The 18,067-nt window shown below is 34.0% G+C and overlaps 2 protein-coding genes across 3 annotated transcripts in view; one reads left to right on the top strand and one right to left on the bottom strand.

The window, feature by feature from the left end:
• On the top strand, positions 1 to 11,097 carry LOC120335551 (isoleucine--tRNA ligase, mitochondrial-like). The gene is made up of 15 exons (XM_039403079.2): positions 1 to 768; positions 848 to 970; positions 1,609 to 2,018; positions 2,120 to 2,269; positions 2,591 to 2,873; positions 3,380 to 3,579; positions 4,412 to 4,588; positions 5,122 to 5,373; positions 5,898 to 6,132; positions 6,420 to 6,545; positions 7,281 to 7,412; positions 7,852 to 7,955; positions 8,642 to 8,784; positions 9,394 to 9,587; positions 10,781 to 11,097. The coding sequence occupies exons 1-15, from the start codon at positions 604 to 606 to the stop codon at positions 11,060 to 11,062; spliced, it is 2,976 nt and encodes a 991-aa protein (XP_039259013.2). The 5' UTR covers positions 1 to 603; the 3' UTR covers positions 11,063 to 11,097.
• Positions 11,098 to 12,182: 1,085 nt separating this feature from the next.
• The window catches only part of LOC120335448 (rab3 GTPase-activating protein non-catalytic subunit-like), a 27,576-nt gene continuing 21,691 nt past the window's right edge, over positions 12,183 to 18,067 (bottom strand). For both annotated transcript variants that reach the window (XM_078120573.1, XM_078120568.1), the window contains 7 exons: positions 17,709 to 17,885; positions 16,187 to 16,431; positions 15,461 to 15,626; positions 14,581 to 14,760; positions 13,808 to 13,867; positions 13,569 to 13,727; positions 12,183 to 12,754 (listed from right to left, as the gene is read on the bottom strand). In XM_078120573.1, coding sequence (XP_077976699.1) covers positions 12,599 to 12,754; positions 13,569 to 13,727; positions 13,808 to 13,867; positions 14,581 to 14,760; positions 15,461 to 15,626; positions 16,187 to 16,431; positions 17,709 to 17,885 — 1,143 coding nt within the window. In that variant the 3' untranslated portion in view covers positions 12,183 to 12,598. The remainder of the gene's footprint in view (positions 12,755 to 13,568; positions 13,728 to 13,807; positions 13,868 to 14,580; positions 14,761 to 15,460; positions 15,627 to 16,186; positions 16,432 to 17,708; positions 17,886 to 18,067) is intronic.

The following is an 18,067-nucleotide window of genomic DNA, read 5'->3' as shown; positions in this document are numbered from 1 at the left end:
ATACTTGGAATAATTTTTATTATAGATATCAAAAATGTATCGACCATTGAAATATGTATGTTATCTAAAATAGCCTTATTTTGTAGTTTTGTTATGTGCCGTATGTGAATATTAGACTTTTTAGCAAATGTTACTAGGTAAAAAGAAGTCTTGTTACATTTTCCAGTGAAAATAGTATTTTTTTTAAAGAACACAGTATCTTAAGTAATCTAGTAATTTTGAAATATCGTTCAGAAAACAGTTGTAGTAGAATATTTATTTTGAATCAATTGATTTATTGGCCCATGTGCATGTCTAACATGTTTGTAATAGTGTACATAACATGTGTTAAAATGATATGCTTCACATGATATTGTGATTGACTGTAAACAAACATCTTTAGCCATTGTTTTCAGGATCCATTTTAACTGCAAAATTTAATTTACATCAACTTCTATCTTATCTTTTCATATGGATTGCTACAAGAAATTCTTATTATCGTAACATTGTTCATTTTTTGAGTTCATTTTATGAATCATGCCAAATGCCGATACATTATGTCTTTTCATTTAAAAGTAAATTTATTTCTTTATTTAGTAATAAACATTATGCGAGTAATACAAAATGCGAAATATTTATCTACATGTCAAAACCATCCAGTCATTGTGTCAGATTCGCAATGCTAGTAAAAATACATCTCCGTTTTCTCATACTGTTTTACTTCCAAAAACAACATTTCCAGCCAAAGTCTCTTCCAGTATTGCTCAAATAGAAAATTCAATTCAGCAGGTAAATCAACAGTAATTTACTGTAGTACATGTTTACTGGAGACTCTCAACAGGGTTAACAAAATCATTTTTAATTTTAGACTTACAAATTTGATGACTTATATGAATGGCAAAGAACCAATAATGAAGGAGAAGAATTCATACTGCATGATGGGCCGCCATATGCAAATGGTGATGTTCATGTTGGACATGCACTGAATAAAGTAAGTTCATTTCAAAAGACGACTCAGACTTCCTCATCTCCAGGTTGTCATATATTCTGAATCCGAAAACAGTCTCCAGGTTGAATGAAATTTCCAAATTCATGAAAATCTAATTTTAACTTTATTATTTGTCTTTTGAAAATAGTCTGTCACCGTAATAGTTTACAGTTACTGCTGGAAATTTAGACTTTTATTCAAGCTCTGGAACCTGTTTGGAGTCACAATGCTCCTTCGCTTTGACCCCAATACTAGATGGGAGAAAAATTGTTTATCAGTGTATACATTGTGCCTCTGGGCTCTGATTGAATATCTTGCGCGGTTTGCAGGATTCGTAGGAAATACTTATTTGTGACAGTTTGCTTGACTCCTCATTGTTGTAGGGTGATTCTCAAAACCGCTGGTCAATTACGACTTCCTTCGTCATCAGGTCCATGTATGAAACAAATATCTGATAAACTATTTTTGTACTCGACATGGACTGAAAACTGGATGACAGGCTGTGGTTTGCCATATGATTAAGTCATCTTTTTGGCTTTTTTCTCTCCTGAGATAAATATGGAATTCCTTACAAATAGATATAGAAAATATTATACTCAGCTCTAGTTTTATAATGCAGAAATTAAAATATCATTTTTCAGATTCTTAAAGATGTCACGAATCGTTATAAAATGATGAGAGGTTATCGTGTCCATTACGTTCCAGGATGGGATTGTCATGGATTACCTATCGAAATCAAAGCTATTAAAACAAGTGACCATCACAAACTTACTCCTATGCAAATTAGGACTGAGGCGAAGAAATTTGCGGAGAAAACTATATTGAGACAAAAAGATGCCTTCAAAAGATGGGGAATAATGGCAGATTGGAGTAATGAAGGCTGTTATTTTACATACACAAAACAATTTGAAGCCAAAGAAATTGAAGCATTTTATGAAATTTATAAAAAGGGATACATTTATAGAGATTTAAAACCTGTCTACTGGTCACCCTCAAGTTGCACAGCATTGGCAGAAGCTGAGTTGGAATATAATACAGATCACAAAAGCAGGTTGAGATATTTTACATTCAGTTAATGGAAAAATATTGCAATGCGGATGTCAATTTTTCCGAATACTACTAAAATAATTTATTGAATTTTTTTGTTTTTAGATCTGTCTATGTATCTTTCCCTATGACAGACATTCCACCATTTCTGAAGGATTTTGTTCCAGATAACTCAGTTATAAATATCATTGTGTGGACCACTCAACCATGGACAATACCTGCTAACCGTGCTGTCTGTTATGCTAATGATGAAAGGTACTGAATGGCACATCATAGACAGCAATATTATGCTGTGAACGTTGTTTTCTGGGTTGGGAGGCTGTACTGTTACTTCTTACAAAAAATTAAATGTATCCTTTTTAGCTTTCTAATATTAAGTTTAAAGTTTAATTCTAAAATTTGAAGCGCTTATATCATAGTTTTATTAGGTGTTGTTTTAGTTAATATCTTCCAGGATAAAAATGATGATTTCACGGTAGTGAATGATTTTGGCATGTCAATTATTGGAAATTAGGGTTTTTATCTAACTTCTAATTATAAAACTCTTACTTATCCTCATACAATCATTTTTTACAGTTACCACCTAGGTAGAACTGAAGATGGTAGATTTTTTATCCTAATTGGAAAACAGCAAAAAAATTTACAAAAGATATTTGATACCAAATTCCACACATTACTGACGTTTGAAGGCAAAAGACTTGAAGGAATGAAATGCAAACATCCAATGGATGCCACAAGAATCACACCACTGTTGTCATCATCTCATGTAACATTAGACAAAGGAACTGGATTTGTTCATGTTGCACCAGCGCATGGGGCAGAGGATTTTATATTGGGAGTACAACATGGACTTGATGTGGTAAGCAATGACAGATACCAATCTCTTCTGGGAGATGAAGTTGAATTTTTGAATTTTCTGCAGTCAGAGTTAGAATATCAGGCTTCTACTAGAGTCAAATTTTGACAAACGTAAGCGGCATTAGGCTGACTAAGCATTCTTAACAGACATTCAAATAAAGCTTGCATGCCCCAAAATTTTCATTATCAAAATTGGGTTTTCTCGACTTCAGAAATGAAATCAAAGTTAAAATTTTATTATTCGGGAGTCAAGATCCAAGGTCGGTTTTTATTTGAATCAAAAATTGGTGTCGGAGTCTGATGTAAACTTTCCCTACTTTACATTCCAGACTTTTTCTATTGTAAAATGTTCATAAAAAAACAAATTGATAACCAGAGACAACGATCTTTTTGGAGTTTCATTTTCTCCTGTTAATTTGGCACGTAAGATACAGTAATGATAAGTTATTTTCTCAGCTTGTTGCCTTTGTTTTAGTCTTTTACTTTTTACTTTCTTCATCTTTTCAGACTAGTGGAGTAGATGATATGGGAAAATTTACTGAAATTTCTGGATTTGATTTGGATGGGATGTTTATTTTTGATGACGGAAATGATTCAGTTATCGAGAGATTAAAACAGAATAATAAATTGATTCACGAACATGAATATATTCACAGCTATCCTTATGACTGGAGAACAAAGAAGCCTATATTTGTTAAAACGAGCAGGTAATGGATTTCCTACTTGGGTATATTTTGATCATACGACCATTATTCCTGTGTTTTGATACATTATGATCTAACGCAGTGGTTCTCGAACTTTTCAAGCTGCGCCGCCTTTTTAGGAATTTGTGTAGTCTCGCCCCACCTCACGGATGGAACATAAATATCCAAAAAAAAGTAATGTTTAATATCCGAAATAAGGAGGGCAAGATCAAATCTAACAAATATTTTTAATCAGCTTCACGCCCCCTTGTGGGACGTGCCCCAGCGTTTGAGAACCACTGGTTAATGCTTTGACTGTTAGGTCATTGCTTCCATCGGAAATATGTTATCAAGTCGAAGTAATGATTAATTATCAAACGCTTTTTCTATGGCCCCATCATGAAAACAACAAGCATAGCAATCATATTTCAACTACATGTGTTTGATCAACAACATTATATTGGGTCAATATTATCACAGAGATTCTCAAATAGGATTCAATTTTCACTTTATGAAATTCAGATATGCTCCGTTTTTATAATAAAAATTTTAGCATAATGAGAGTGAAAATATGAATCAAAATTTAATTTGTCGCACGATTACAAAAATTGAATAAAATATACAATTTGATAAAATAAAATTAGTAGCTATGAGATATTTTAGAGATTGTCAAAGGAAGTTCTGTATGAGAATAGGTCCTGCAAGTATCAATCTTACTAGTTCTAGATTCGGGATTGAGTATCTAAACAATAAGCTTGCATTTAAAAAGACTGGTTTTTGTTTCAAAGTAGTCCATCAAACATAATATCGTGTCTGTTAACATCAAATATTAGTTTTTATGTTTTATGTTTCACAGGCAATGGTTCGTAGACACAGAATCTTTGAAAGGAACAACAACAAAGCTACTTGAAGATGTAAAAATCATTCCAACTTCTGGTCGTGCAAGTATGATGTCACAATTAAAAGGAAGAACATTTTGGTGCATTTCAAGACAGAGAGCATGGGGTGTACCAATACCTGTATTTTACCAAAAGTAATTAATTATTATTATTCATTAAAATTTCCTCAAGCCTCACATCAATCGTTGCCGTAAACTTTGCTCTGTGATCAATCTCTTTAATTTCTGAGTGAGTGCTCATTACCTTGCTTTAAGGAAACTTTATCCAAAAAATTTGTGGTTTTTCAGTTAATAGTAATATAGATTTATAGATGTTTTAAAGTAGATATTGTTGTCGGAATATTAAATGAAGATTGATACCCAAATTAGCTAATAACAGAGGTTGTTTATCGTTAAATTTGAATTGTTGTAAAAAAACTTTTTGACTGTTTTATTTTGTGTGGATATGCATTATTTTTATCACATGGTCCAAAAATTTCTCTTTTTAATTTAACATATCACAGAAATTGTGTCTTATGTTATAAAAATATTTTGAGGCATTCAACCCGGAAATGTATATTTTTCGATAATGAACTATTTAGGGCGTGTGAATTTGTAGTTGATGGCCACTGGTTTAGCCAACGTACTGACCAACAAACCATGACACACTGTATATAAACTTGTTATAGACACAAAGGGGAGTCACTGCTGTCAGAAAACAATGAAATGCTGCTCACAGACGCTTCCATAAAACACATTATTTCAGTAATAGAGGAATATGGTTCAGATGCATGGTGGAAATTACCGATGCATCAACTTTTACCTCAATCTGTTTTAGATGATGCTGGTTTCCATAATTCATCTCCTGATGATTTTGAACCAGGAAAAGATATTCTTGATATATGGTTTGATTCTGGATTAACTTGGGCAGCTGTTCTAGGGTAATTTAATAATTCATGCATTATTGACTTTCACTGGATTCCATCAAGTTGTAGGACAATCGGTATTATTTATTACATCAAAATTGAACAAGCTTTTATAGCCTCTGACATATAGACAAAACATATCATCCACTGTGAGAATCACTGGTCTAGATGTTTATAGGAATTTGAGACTTTGTAAGCATTCATGTGGTACAGCTCACATATAGACCCAGCGATACAAATATGTGGAACGAAGAATAGCCTAGGCAGTTTTTCACACGACCCCACAACATAATATTATTTGATCAATCCTTCCTATATGCAAATCATTTCATTTACTGCTACGATTTCTATTAGATCACAATTAAAAATAAATAAAAGGTATATTGAATGAAGTAAACACTGATTAAAATAAAACAAACCTGGCTAAGATATATTGAGAACTGAACGAAACTAAATTTAATTACAACATAACTTAATGAGCATTGATTTTCATCTGTATTTTGGGGTAGGTTCATATGAAACTACGTATTTTTGTTAAGGAAAGAAGGTGCAAAAAAACATTCTGATATTCCTGTTGCTGATCTATACTTGGAAGGAAAGGATCAGTACGGTGGATGGTTCCAATCTTCATTGCTGACAAGTTGTGCAGTTCGGGGGAAAGTTCCTTACAAAAATTTACTTGTTCATGGATTTGTATTGGCAGAATCAGGAGACAAGATGTCCAAATCTCTCGGAAATGTCATTGATCCTATGGTTGTAATAAATGGAAGGAGGGTGTGTTGCATTGTCATCTTTTTTGTTCTTTTTCAGTAAATCTTATTGACCAAAAGTTTAAATCAAAACAATGGATTTGGAAATTCATTGGTTGAAAGCAGAATGTCACAAAGTGATAACGCTGTGAAAAGAGTAATTTCACAGGCGGAATGTAGCAAATGGCGTTAATTCAAAATAGAATATTCAGGCATGCATCGTCAATTCGAGTTCCTAAGTTTATTAATCAGATTTGTCTTCCCCCTCAACATAATCTTTTTGAAAAATGTTCATTCTTTTTATATTTTCAGAATTTGAATAAAAATCCATCATATGGAGCAGATGTGTTGAGACTTTGGGTTGCAGAATCAAATATTCACCATGAAGTTTTAATTGGAAAAAATATTCTTGATTCAACTAAAGATTCATTAAACAAAGTAGGATTTCTCTAATCTTCTTCACCAATTTGCACTTCATTTTATTATGCGATTATCAGAGATTTAATCGAGTCTTTTTCAAAATCTAATATCCAGCAAAATATACATGAGGTTAAAAATTGAGCTATTCGACTCAGTGTTACTTACGTGGTTAAATTGCTTGGTGTTTGCATAATTATGTGTTTAAGATTTGATATGCACCTCTTGCCTGCACAAATTGGTTACGGCCATGGTTTTCAAATTTTCAGGATCAGTGGCGTATTTCCAAACAATCTCGCCCCGTGATCTTCTATAAAAATACTTGTTTTGCTTTGAAGTTGTTTCAGTCTGTTATTTTATGCCCCACGTTTAATAATAAAAAGCAATAGAATAGATGTATTACAGTCGAAAGATTGAATAATTTACAGTGAATTCACTTTAAATTAATTTCTTCATTGTCGATGAAACCTAGTGAAAGTGTGCCTCTGTGCCTTTGCTTGTTACACCCAGAGAACCGCGCTGCAGACCCTTAGGCAGGGTTGGACCTATTTAAAAAACACTTTGATACTGCTCCATTGACCAAGCACTTCCATGATTCTGAATTATTCAAACGGCGACTCGGGTCAGTAAGTTTGAGAGGTTGTGCTTCCCAATTCCATCACACCGCCATGTTACCGACTTTCCCCAACCAGGGGTGAATAATTATAGAAATGTCAGCCCATTTTTATTAATAAAAAATATTATAATTTGTTTCAGATCCGACTTTGCTTCAGATTTCTTCTTGGTAGTTTATCAGATTTTCGATTTGATGATCACAAAGTATGTCTGAAAAAAATGTGGAGTGTTGACAGATATATGCTTTCTTTATTACACAAATACACCAATGAGGTATAGTGGTGAAATTGTTGGTATAACATGACTTACTCAAATAAACATTTAGATTTTAGAACATTCAGTTATACTACTGATACTTATACATGGGTGATCATATCTGAATGCATGTAGTGCCTAGTTGTTCTAGTCTCCAAAGTGTTCATTAACACTATCATAATCTTGATAAATTTTGTTTTGAGTTTCATTCATACAACTTTCGTAGCTATCCCCTGGAAAGGAGACTGAATTTTTTGTGCTCGATTTTCTGAATGACTAACAAGAGTGGTTTGATTAAATATCATAGTTCATTAACATACATTGATTTTCATCTGCAAAAATGTATTTTTTTGTGACACAGATTGTATAAATCACTCATACTCTAGCAATGTTTGGTACTAAGAATAAATCATGAATCACATAAAAATACTCATGCCTCAATCCTGATTATTTTCAGGTCACTGAAGCATATGATTGTTACGATTATGGGAAAGTGACTCGTCTATTGTTACGTTTTATGACAAAGTTATCAAGTTTTTTTTTCACAATCATAAAAGATAGGTAGGTATTGAAGTAAATACTGGATAATCATACCAATATTGGTTACATTGTAATATCTGTTTATCTGAAATTAATAGTTTAGGTTAGAACAGTGATCCCTCAGACTTCTTGCAAAGACTCCCGACACTTATGGCTCCCCTCTCTTTAAAAATATCTTATTTTGCTTTTAATGGGCCATGGTCGCCCAATCTTTAGTCCACCCATGGGCACTTATATGAGGTAGGCGTTTACATGGTGCTAATATTTAACCCTACTTATTAATTTATACTGGCCTTGTTTGGCCAACCCCTCCCCCAAAAGCAGTACATTGTAATTACTATTTCACAACGAAAATGAGAAGCGAGTATGACAGGAATATTTATCTCGGAGCAGCTAGACGCCATATTTCTAGGTGTGTGACCAAACAGCAGCAGTTCAGAGTGAGGCCGAAGCCAATCAAAGGCAATATGAAACAGGTGTATAATAGTTCTGGCAGTTATTTGGTCTTGTCATATTTCCAATTAACAGCTCTGGAGGACCCCTGTACTATCTCATATAGGTATTGTGTTCAGTACATTGCTACTGATGTATTACTTTAGATTTACTATTGGGTATTGGTCACTTCAGCAAAATATAAAGCAAGTTCTCAGCAATCTTTTCTGGATTTCACATGCATATTTAAACCTGCTTTTATTTTTGTACATCAGGCTTTACTGTGATGAACAGAATAGCGTTGCAAGAAGATCTTGTCAAACTACAATATACCATATACTCAATATTCTTGCCAAATCAGCAGCTCCTATCCTGCCACATTCAATGGAGGAAGTTGTAACGCATCATCCATGTCCAAGTACTCTTATGTATTATTGTAGAGTTTATTGCAATGACTTAGTTTTCCGTAGTTTCAGCATCACCTTAGTTGTGTTTTTATATGGTTGCTTTGACGATGCAATATCCTCCTAATCTCTTAATTATGTAAATATAAGGTACACCATTTGAACTCAAAAATCTTTTTTTGCTGGTGATGCTAGTTTTTGTGCTTTCGCGTATGCAAATGAAGATAACTTCTTGAAAGCTTCAGTATTGGCAAGCTTACTTCTGCTTCATTTGAACATTTCGACTACGATTCCACACTTCAGTTGTTATTAAGACTCTGATCCCTAACATCGAGGTTCGAACTTTGACACTTCCTATTTTCATTAATATGCTAAATAGCTTAATAACCAGGGCCATAAAGTTTGAAGTTTGGTATGTTTTTATTGATATTGGAGCTGTTTCCAGAAATCCAATTGTGGTTCTTAAAATCAAAAGTTCGGAAGAAATTTAAAAAAGCATAAAATTTACTAAGAATTTTCAACATACTTGGAAGTGTTTTTGTGGTTCGAATCTCAGAATGGGACAAATCTCCCACAGCCCTAAATTTATTGCTAAATAGGCCAATAACAGTATATTTTTGTAGTAACGGAAAGCATCTTCAAGGATGGTTGGTGTGATGCAGATATCTCTGAAGAATGGCATGATGAGTCAATACACAATAACTTCTCACATTTAATAAATATTAGAGATATATTTACTTCAAAACTACAAGGAAAAGAACATCTATTTGATGTAGAGTTGCGGGTGACAAAAGGAAGGTTGCTTGACATTATTCAGGTGAATATAAGTTAAAATTTTCATAGTGTTCAGTGTGACTGAGGTTGGACAGAATATGTCGAGTATAGGATAGATAGTCGGTACTAGTATATCGAACTGTAGTTCCTTCCTCTTTTTCTACTTCCTATTTGCAACAAGGATACTCGAACGAGATGGTATTAAAGTGACAAATAAGAATAACAAACTTGTTCCATGAAATAGTACGTATATTGGTGAATGGTCCATTTTCTGTTTGATTAAATTATATCCTCTTTATTCTTAAAGAATAGTCGCATCTATTTGTGTAACAGTTTTCTTGCACTATGCCAGGGGTGGCCAACCTATGGCGCATGCGCCAAACGTGGCGCATTGCATGATTAGAGGTGGCGCATTGCATCTTTAACCCTTTTCATGCCAAAATTTTTAATTGCACTTGGCTTCTCCACGCCAAGCCGTTTTTTTGCGATTTACATGGTGACTTTTGATTGTACCTGAAATCTATTCTCCTTACTCCACGTCGCCCACTTACGGCTCGTTGGAATTAGAAACAACAGGCGATTATCGACGTTAGCTTTTGGACGGACTTTATGACATTCATTCTAGACTTTTAGCAAAAATTAGTAAAATTTACTATTTTTTCCCTACTGAAGTAAAAAGTTCGAAACTTCTGGAAGAATAGAAAATCGTCATTTATCAGCTTGAAACATGGATTTTCCATTGCCCAGACTTCCCAAATATCTCCCAAGAACCATTGAACAACCAGTTGAATTGCCCAAGCCTAAAAAATTTGTTATAAATCAACCCACAACATGCTGAAAATGACCCCTAAATACCACCTTTTTCATCCAAACTTCAAATGACCATTGTCAACAAAAGCGAAGCGTAAAATCGCTTGCTGTGACGCAAGTACTAATCTCGAAGAAGAGTAAAATCATGCGACGCTAGGCCAAACAGCTGATTATATATGTGTGTATAATGTATATATATTATAAATTTATATAATTTCAACAAGAAGCGGACATTAGGCGTGGGAATACAAGAGATTTACGGCGCATCTGAAACATTATGTTTAAAACGTGGCGCATGGTATGTGAAAGGTTGGCCACCCCTGCACTATGCACACATTCTGATATCTCTCTAACCACAAGCTTTCATATGCAGGATTTGTTTAAAAGTACACCGAAACAAACCTTGTTATTTATTACCATTTTCAGGCGGTGCAACCACCAGACATCAACTCACATTTTTCTGAACTGAGAGAACTTTTTGGGTGTTCTAGATGCTTTGTTCATCTGCTTGAGTCGTCATCTGACATTGACAAATTTGCAGATGACAATTCATCATCTGTGTATGACAGTGATATAGGATCGTGTGTGATAAAGAGAAGTGATGCTGCTATGCAAAAATGTCAAAGATGCAGACTTTATACAACTGTAAAGTCTACTGATCCATGTGAGAGATGTTCAGATGTAATTGCAGGCCCATGGGCTGATTGATATTTATCATTGAAAAATAAACGTATACTGTGCTGCTTTTGTTTTTCTTTCATGAGATTGCTGCCTAGATTGAATAAATAGGAGGTATCAGAAAAGGTACACATCTCCGACGGTTTTACTGATATGGAATGATCTGCATGCAGTAGCGATCATTGATAAATGCAGAAATTTTGCAAGTTTCTCCTGTATTGCCAGTTACATGACACAGATGGCAGTCGTCTGCTAATTCTGGTGTAAACCTTATTTTTTCACAAGTCTCTCCTGCGATTGATAAATTTAGAATTTGAACCTTTTTTCTTATTTCTTTCACAATTTTTCAACAACTTTGTATACCTTTAAAATTACCAATGCTCAATAATTCTGCGCAATACCTATAGAGGGAGAAGTTTAGCTGAGGAAAACAGTGTTGTTAAAAGTTCCACTTGCTCTATCTATAGCCGTGGTTCTCAAACTTTTTGAAAAATTATGCATAATGGTCTCCTTGAAATTTTTCTGATGACTCACGCCAGTCTTGCGGTACACCAATGAAATGAAAGCAAATAGCAACACGGTATATCAAGTATTCATGTATTGAATGACATTGAAACAGTTCAATGAGATGGGTGCGCCTGCTAGTTCTACCTCGTGTTTGGTTTTGGATAATGCAACTCTCGTATCGTTTCCACGTCCATACTGTTTCAGCATTTGGTTTTAATAGCGAGTAGCGTAAAAAAGCTGGCTCACATTCGTAAGTTGTAGCAATTGGAATGAGCATTTTTAGTGCCATCTTATCGGGGGGCAACTTGAAATTACCCCAAGAAAATTTACAATCCGACGCACACTCATTTCATAAACATTACGCTCTGATTCACGGTACTTGCCACATTCACCAAAGTTTGTCACATAATATTTTGTCTTCGGTAGAGCGTGTAGTGCTTCGAGAAACACCGTAAAAGCATGAAATCAAATTTCGAGGTTAAAGTTGTCTCGCGGTCCCCCTAAAATCAATTCGCGGACCCCAGTTTGAGAACCAATGATCTATAGAATGACAGTAGAATCCTGTGAAAAATAAGCCCAATCCTGTGTTACCCTGTAGCCTATTTTATAGAGTTGCGCTGGAGCCGTATTTTCACCTCATGTATACAATAAAGGTTACTTTATTAGGATACAATTTAAGAGCAACATAAGAATATAGGCACACAAAATAGACTATTATTGCACCGATGGTAGAGAGAAAGATCTGACTATGCTTAGCATACAATTACAACATTCATACAGACAAAAATCATTACACAAAACTAAGCCAATAATAGAAGCATATCAATTAGACCAGAGCAACATTACATCAATTCTCTCTCGAATATGACTATTTATTACTATCAATACTGGAAAGGCACTTTCATCAAATCACTTTATGGTTACGATATGATTTTTCAGAATGTTTTAGGTTTTCTCAGTAAGTTAACTCTTGAGGATCAAACAATAAAATACTAGCGACAACGAAACACAGCAATTTGTATTCAACTCCGATATTGCTGAAATGATTGAACACTTGATTTATTTGAATCTGTTTACCATGGTAGAAGCAGCTTCTTCTAAAGACAAAGCCATATTATATAAAGAATTTGTCTCAGACATCATTGTTAATACTGTTCTTGATAATTTCAATGTGTCCGAAACATCAACATCTGGTTTCTTCAGCAATGTTGAATCCTAAAAAAGTTATTTTCTATGTAGGATCAAACAGCAATAATTAGCTATTTTATAAATCAAATAATGCAATAAAACAATGATTGTCGAACTTCTGCCCAAAACAAAGGCTGTACTATCAAGGCCCTAATTTGACTTACCTATATGAGTAAAAACTTTCCTGTTTGGATGGTTAGGGTGTCATATTTTTGACTACTTACCGTAAGTAAAACTCATGATATCCACTAGTTCACTGAAGAGAGTTTTGATAACAGGACTGGGGACTTGGAGCCACATTTAACATAATACCAGTAATTCTAGTGGCCCCAGCTCCGCCCATCCAATTAATTTTTCACATTTATATTTCCTAACACCTTAAAGAAACCCATATATCATAGTTTTAAGTTCTGCTTCCACGAAACTGCATTTGGGCTGATATTTCATGGTAGTTGTCATGAACATCAAGGAAATAATGTTCTGGAGTGATTTCAAACTAGCTCCCGATAGTTACACACCACTGTTATAAATCACAAGACATTGATGGCTTTTGTAGAAATTTCATCATTTCCAATAACAAATTCACACTTATCAAATTGAGGTAACTAAATAGTTCAATTTTTTAGAATTTCCAATAATCTAAATTTGGCAGTAAAATTAAGATATATACTAATTCTAATTGATCATAAGTTACTCTGTAAAAGTAGCAAAAAAAGAAAAGAAAAGGTAATTTAAATTCTCATCAGCAACTTTTTTCAATCTTTGGCCGGAATCTCTATTCTGATATGCTATTTTGCATTAGGCAAGATAAATGGCTTTGATAACTAATAAAGCTTCTTACTTGTGATTTAATCCATGTGCTTAGTGTAGTAGACATTCTTGACATCATGATAACACCATCATCAGGATTTGCATGAAGCAAGATATACGATAACCTTTGACCCACGATGAGCACCAATGAGGAAGACAATACTTCCTTGTCAGAAACTGTAACACTCGCCTGGCAAGGTATGTAAGATTTTGTGAGAATAGAGAACAAAGCAAAATTTTGAATAAAAGACACAAACAAAAATAGGTAACCTCAAGTCCTATCGCATCAAGTCCATTCTTAAACAGCTCATCAACATGATGCAATTTTACCTAAAAAACAAATTTTGTATTATTGAAATACATATATATATATATGAGCAAACAGACTATTTACAGACTGTGAGCTGCACATAACCTTAATCCTTCACAGATTTGAGTTTATATGCATAGCTAGGGAAGGAGAAAAAAGATTTAAAATAGGAAAAGAGAGAAACATAGTGAAAAAGGTTGGAAATGATCGTCTCAGAGAGCCTACAGAAAATAATAAAGTAATATCATTTTAACGAACACTTCCATTAACTATGAAAATTTGAAAGCAATATTACTTTAGTAGTTCCAATGTTCCAACCACATTCCATTGCTACGAAACTACGATTCAACTAGGTTCTACCAAATTCAAATATCAAAAGACAAAGAAAGGCCTCCACTAGGCACCAAAATTAAACTGACAGTGACTCGTTAAGTTTACTGGGGAAGAGAAGTCGCGAGAACCAAAGCTGGTTATCGAGCAGAGACACCCATGGTTCAAATATGTAATTTAAAATTTTAGAATTTTTCAATCTACTATCACTTCATTTGTTATGTATATAGTATTAAACATGCTGACTACAATAACAGATAGAAATCAGTTGAAAAAAAATAGGGGGAGTCATGGAGTGTGAAGGGTCAATGTAGGAAGGTCATATATCATGAAAGTTTGAGAACCACTCGTATACAAAATGACCATCTGTACTATGAAAAGGAAAGAAACTAAGCTATCATACCTTTTCTGATGATATATGAAATTCTGATGCCATATGAACAGCTGTTTCAATCCATTTTTCCAACTCTAATCTGCATTCTTGGTCAGTCATATGCAGTCTTAATGGACTACTGATTTCTTCTTTTTTATGAACATGAGAAGCAAGTTGTTGAACAGCAGCACTGACAACTTTGGTCAAAAACTGAAATGAAAAAAATATACACACAGATGTAATGTCAATATGTTGATCTTTCATATGATATAGATTAGGGCAATAAACATATAACAAGTGCTGGAGAGCTTGTACGAAATCAAAATGGCTCCACCTCTGGCTAGAAGCTCAATTGCTTATCTCTCCAGGTTAGGCTCTATGGCCATGGTTTCTTGGTATGACTATTACCAGAAAATATCACGGTTTTACTGAAGCAGTAATTAAAGCCAGGATATAAAGTCTTAAATTTTGAAGATAAACTTTTGAATATAAGCTGAAAAGGCTAGATTTTATTAATTGTATAGAACAATAGATTAATATAAATGTAAAAAATTAAGTAGATGGATAGGAGATGAAGACATTACAATTTTTGATAGCTCAACAGAACATCAAATTCACTTCAAAATAGGATATATTATGATCACCTGAGATTATAACTTATTGCTGCATCGCAAAACTTCTATAAATAATGGTTGATACATATAATAGCAAAGATACATAAAGCATTAATGAGATAAAATCAGAACCGTGAGGTCTGTGACTATTCACACTAATCTTTAACTTCCGATCATCAACATTACAATCCTAAAATTTCGACGACACTAATATCAATAAAAAAAGCCAAACTCTGACTTCACAGATCCCACTAAGTCAGCAATAAATCATATCTCAACTGCAATAATATATTTACATGTTGTCTGGCTTTATTTATTGGCATCTCCATTGTATCAGGATTAGGTAATGATGGATCTTGTGTGGTCAAGTCTAATCCAAAACATGATTTTCCTCTTCGATCGAACAAACCAGAAAGTGGCTTTACACCACGAAGCTGAAATTGCATAGTAGCATGCATGATACTGGAATAAAAGAAAATTGCTAAATTTATATACTGATACCATATTGATTATAACGGCCTTCTCTTTACAGATACATACCGCTTACTTGAAGATAATGAAAATTAGTACAAAATTAGCATATTGAATTAAAAATAGTTAAAAAATATGGCATGAAGTTAGCTGAATGAGACCACACGAACGAGGTTACAAACAGTCACTGATGTATAAGAAGATGTAAGATACTATCATTTGGAAGCGCTGAAATCTTTCCAGTTTGGCATCGCTAACATAATATATTACGCCATGAGCGTGGCATGTTTATCATATTAAGTATATTAAAAGTAACATAAAAATTCCCATGTTCGCTATGAAAGATGACTAGCAACTACAAAAAATGTGAATTTATACTCCGATTGCCACATTCCCCATTAAAGCTGATGTTAAAAGTGCTTCTTGTATGCTACTAATTTATTTCTCACAAGGGAGGAATTTATAATGACTTCTAGGTCTACTGAACAGACATGATTACAATATCCAACATTTAACATATATAAAGATGTAAAAAAAAACAAAAGACTTACAAACTTAAATGCATATTATGTTGTACCAGTCCATGATGAGCATGCGCATGAGCCCGGCCCATGTCCATGATTGATCGTTTGCCCGTGACATTCTGCCAGGGATCTTCTGACCCAGTAGAAATACCACTGGTATTGGAGGCCACTTGTTTAGGAATTGTATCCAGTTCCGCATCGGCAATGATTTGCAGTATATCAGTGCAGGCTTGACAAAATGAAGGCATCAAAATATCACTGATTCCAACCTCCTGTAAAAAATGGCATAGTTGAGTATCCTGCTATGTTCGCAAAGTTGAAGTCGCAAAGGGAATTCATTGTTACCAAATTTAGTAGTTCGTTGATCCCTACAGGTGTACTAAATAATTAAAAAACCTAATTAAAACTGAATGAGGTAAAGCAAAACCTGATTAGAATATATCGAGAACTGCCTTTAAAATAAAATTAAAATTGTTGTAACAGGACTTTAGGAACATACTGTTTTTGCACATTCAATCGAAGTGATTCTAACTACTATTAAAATAAATAACTGAAATTTAGGTATTGAGTGTTCTTTTACATCGGGCTTATGATCCAAAACTTTGACTGGAATTGATCCTTAGATTCAGTTTTTTTCTGTTCAACAGCAAGTGTCTAACAGACAAACAAACAAACAGACAAATACCTATCAACATACTTACAGATCGAGATCGGTAAGTAATAATACAGTACTGCACACACACAAAATATGATATACACATATAACACTTGAGCCCGGGTGAGTTCGATAAAGCATATTATTATGTAACAAAAACAAAGTTTTGCTGCTGCCGATGTTAAGAAATGAACGTGCAAAATATTGTGTGCCTTGACTGACGTACGGTCGCACAATAACTGCACTATGCAAAATTAATTGTCTCACTCCAAGAGTAGTGTGATAAATTTTAGTCGCAATGGTAGCAGTAGAATCAGAATGCCAATTTTTTTCAATTCCAAGCGAGCGAAGAATCGGACTTTGTAATTGTAAATTGGGAAGTTTGAGAAGTCATGTAACATTTATGGTTTGGGAATATTTATTTTTCGCTGTTTAGAATAATACATGGATACATAACAAGGTTTTTTGAGAGATTTTCAACACTTCCGACTAAAAATTAGACAGGTCTTGAATCAGAATTATATGATTTGAATAAATCCCAAATAAATGATGAAGCATTTACTCTGGGTACAATTACATAATCAAATTAACAAATTAAATGGAACATAAAAAATTAGGACGATTTCATTAAGAATGCGCCTAATGAATTGATCTTATTTACAGCGGTGGGGGATTTTTTGTATACGTGTGTGCATATCTGCATATTCAGTACTCAGTCAATCGCGAGCTATTTTGGCGATTTTAGTCAATCGCGGTCGCAAGTAGGTTGGTCACCCCTGCTATACACCATTGCGTCTGGAAAGCAAACAATTTCGAAATAATCCGCTCAATAGCATGAATTTCTGATCACTTTCAGTTATTCCAAACATTGTAAACACAGTAAATTTTTCCAACCTTTCTACATAATCTATCCTTCGGTGCTTTTCCGACTTTATCCATAAGTTTAGCAAGAGCAGCATATCGCTTGGTAACAAATGTTCTCCATGACATAACAGCAAGACCATGTCTAGAATGGGGATCTTCTTGAACCAATCTTAGATGATCAATAGCAGTGATAAACTTGGATATTTCCTAAAGCAGTATTTACAATAAATTAATAGTTAATCTATCAAATTTTCAAGCAAACAAGTTTATTTTTAGTATATTATTGGTAAACTAGGCATAACTATAATGAGCAAATTGAGCTGAACAGTATACCACACTATTTGTGTGACTGCTTTTCCGAAACCGTGCTTGCTCCATTAGCAAGGGGC

Source organism: Styela clava, chromosome 2, assembly GCF_964204865.1.
Source record: "Styela clava chromosome 2, kaStyClav1.hap1.2, whole genome shotgun sequence".
Taxonomy (NCBI): Eukaryota; Metazoa; Chordata; class Ascidiacea; order Stolidobranchia; family Styelidae; genus Styela; species Styela clava.
This window is presented reverse-complemented; position numbering and strand designations above follow the sequence as displayed.

What these genes read in the sequence shown, in the direction of transcription:
- LOC120335551 (XM_039403079.2), top strand. Translation starts at nt 604, where the DNA reads ATGCGAAATATTTATCTACATGTCAAAACCATCCAGTCATTGTGTCAG. An exon ending in AATACAGATCACAAAAGCAG is followed by an intron (nt 2,019 to 2,119) that starts GTTGAGATATTT and finishes TTTTGTTTTTAG; the next exon opens with ATCTGTCTATGTATCTTTCC. An exon ending in TACAACATGGACTTGATGTG is followed by an intron (nt 2,874 to 3,379) that starts GTAAGCAATGAC and finishes TCATCTTTTCAG; the next exon opens with ACTAGTGGAGTAGATGATAT.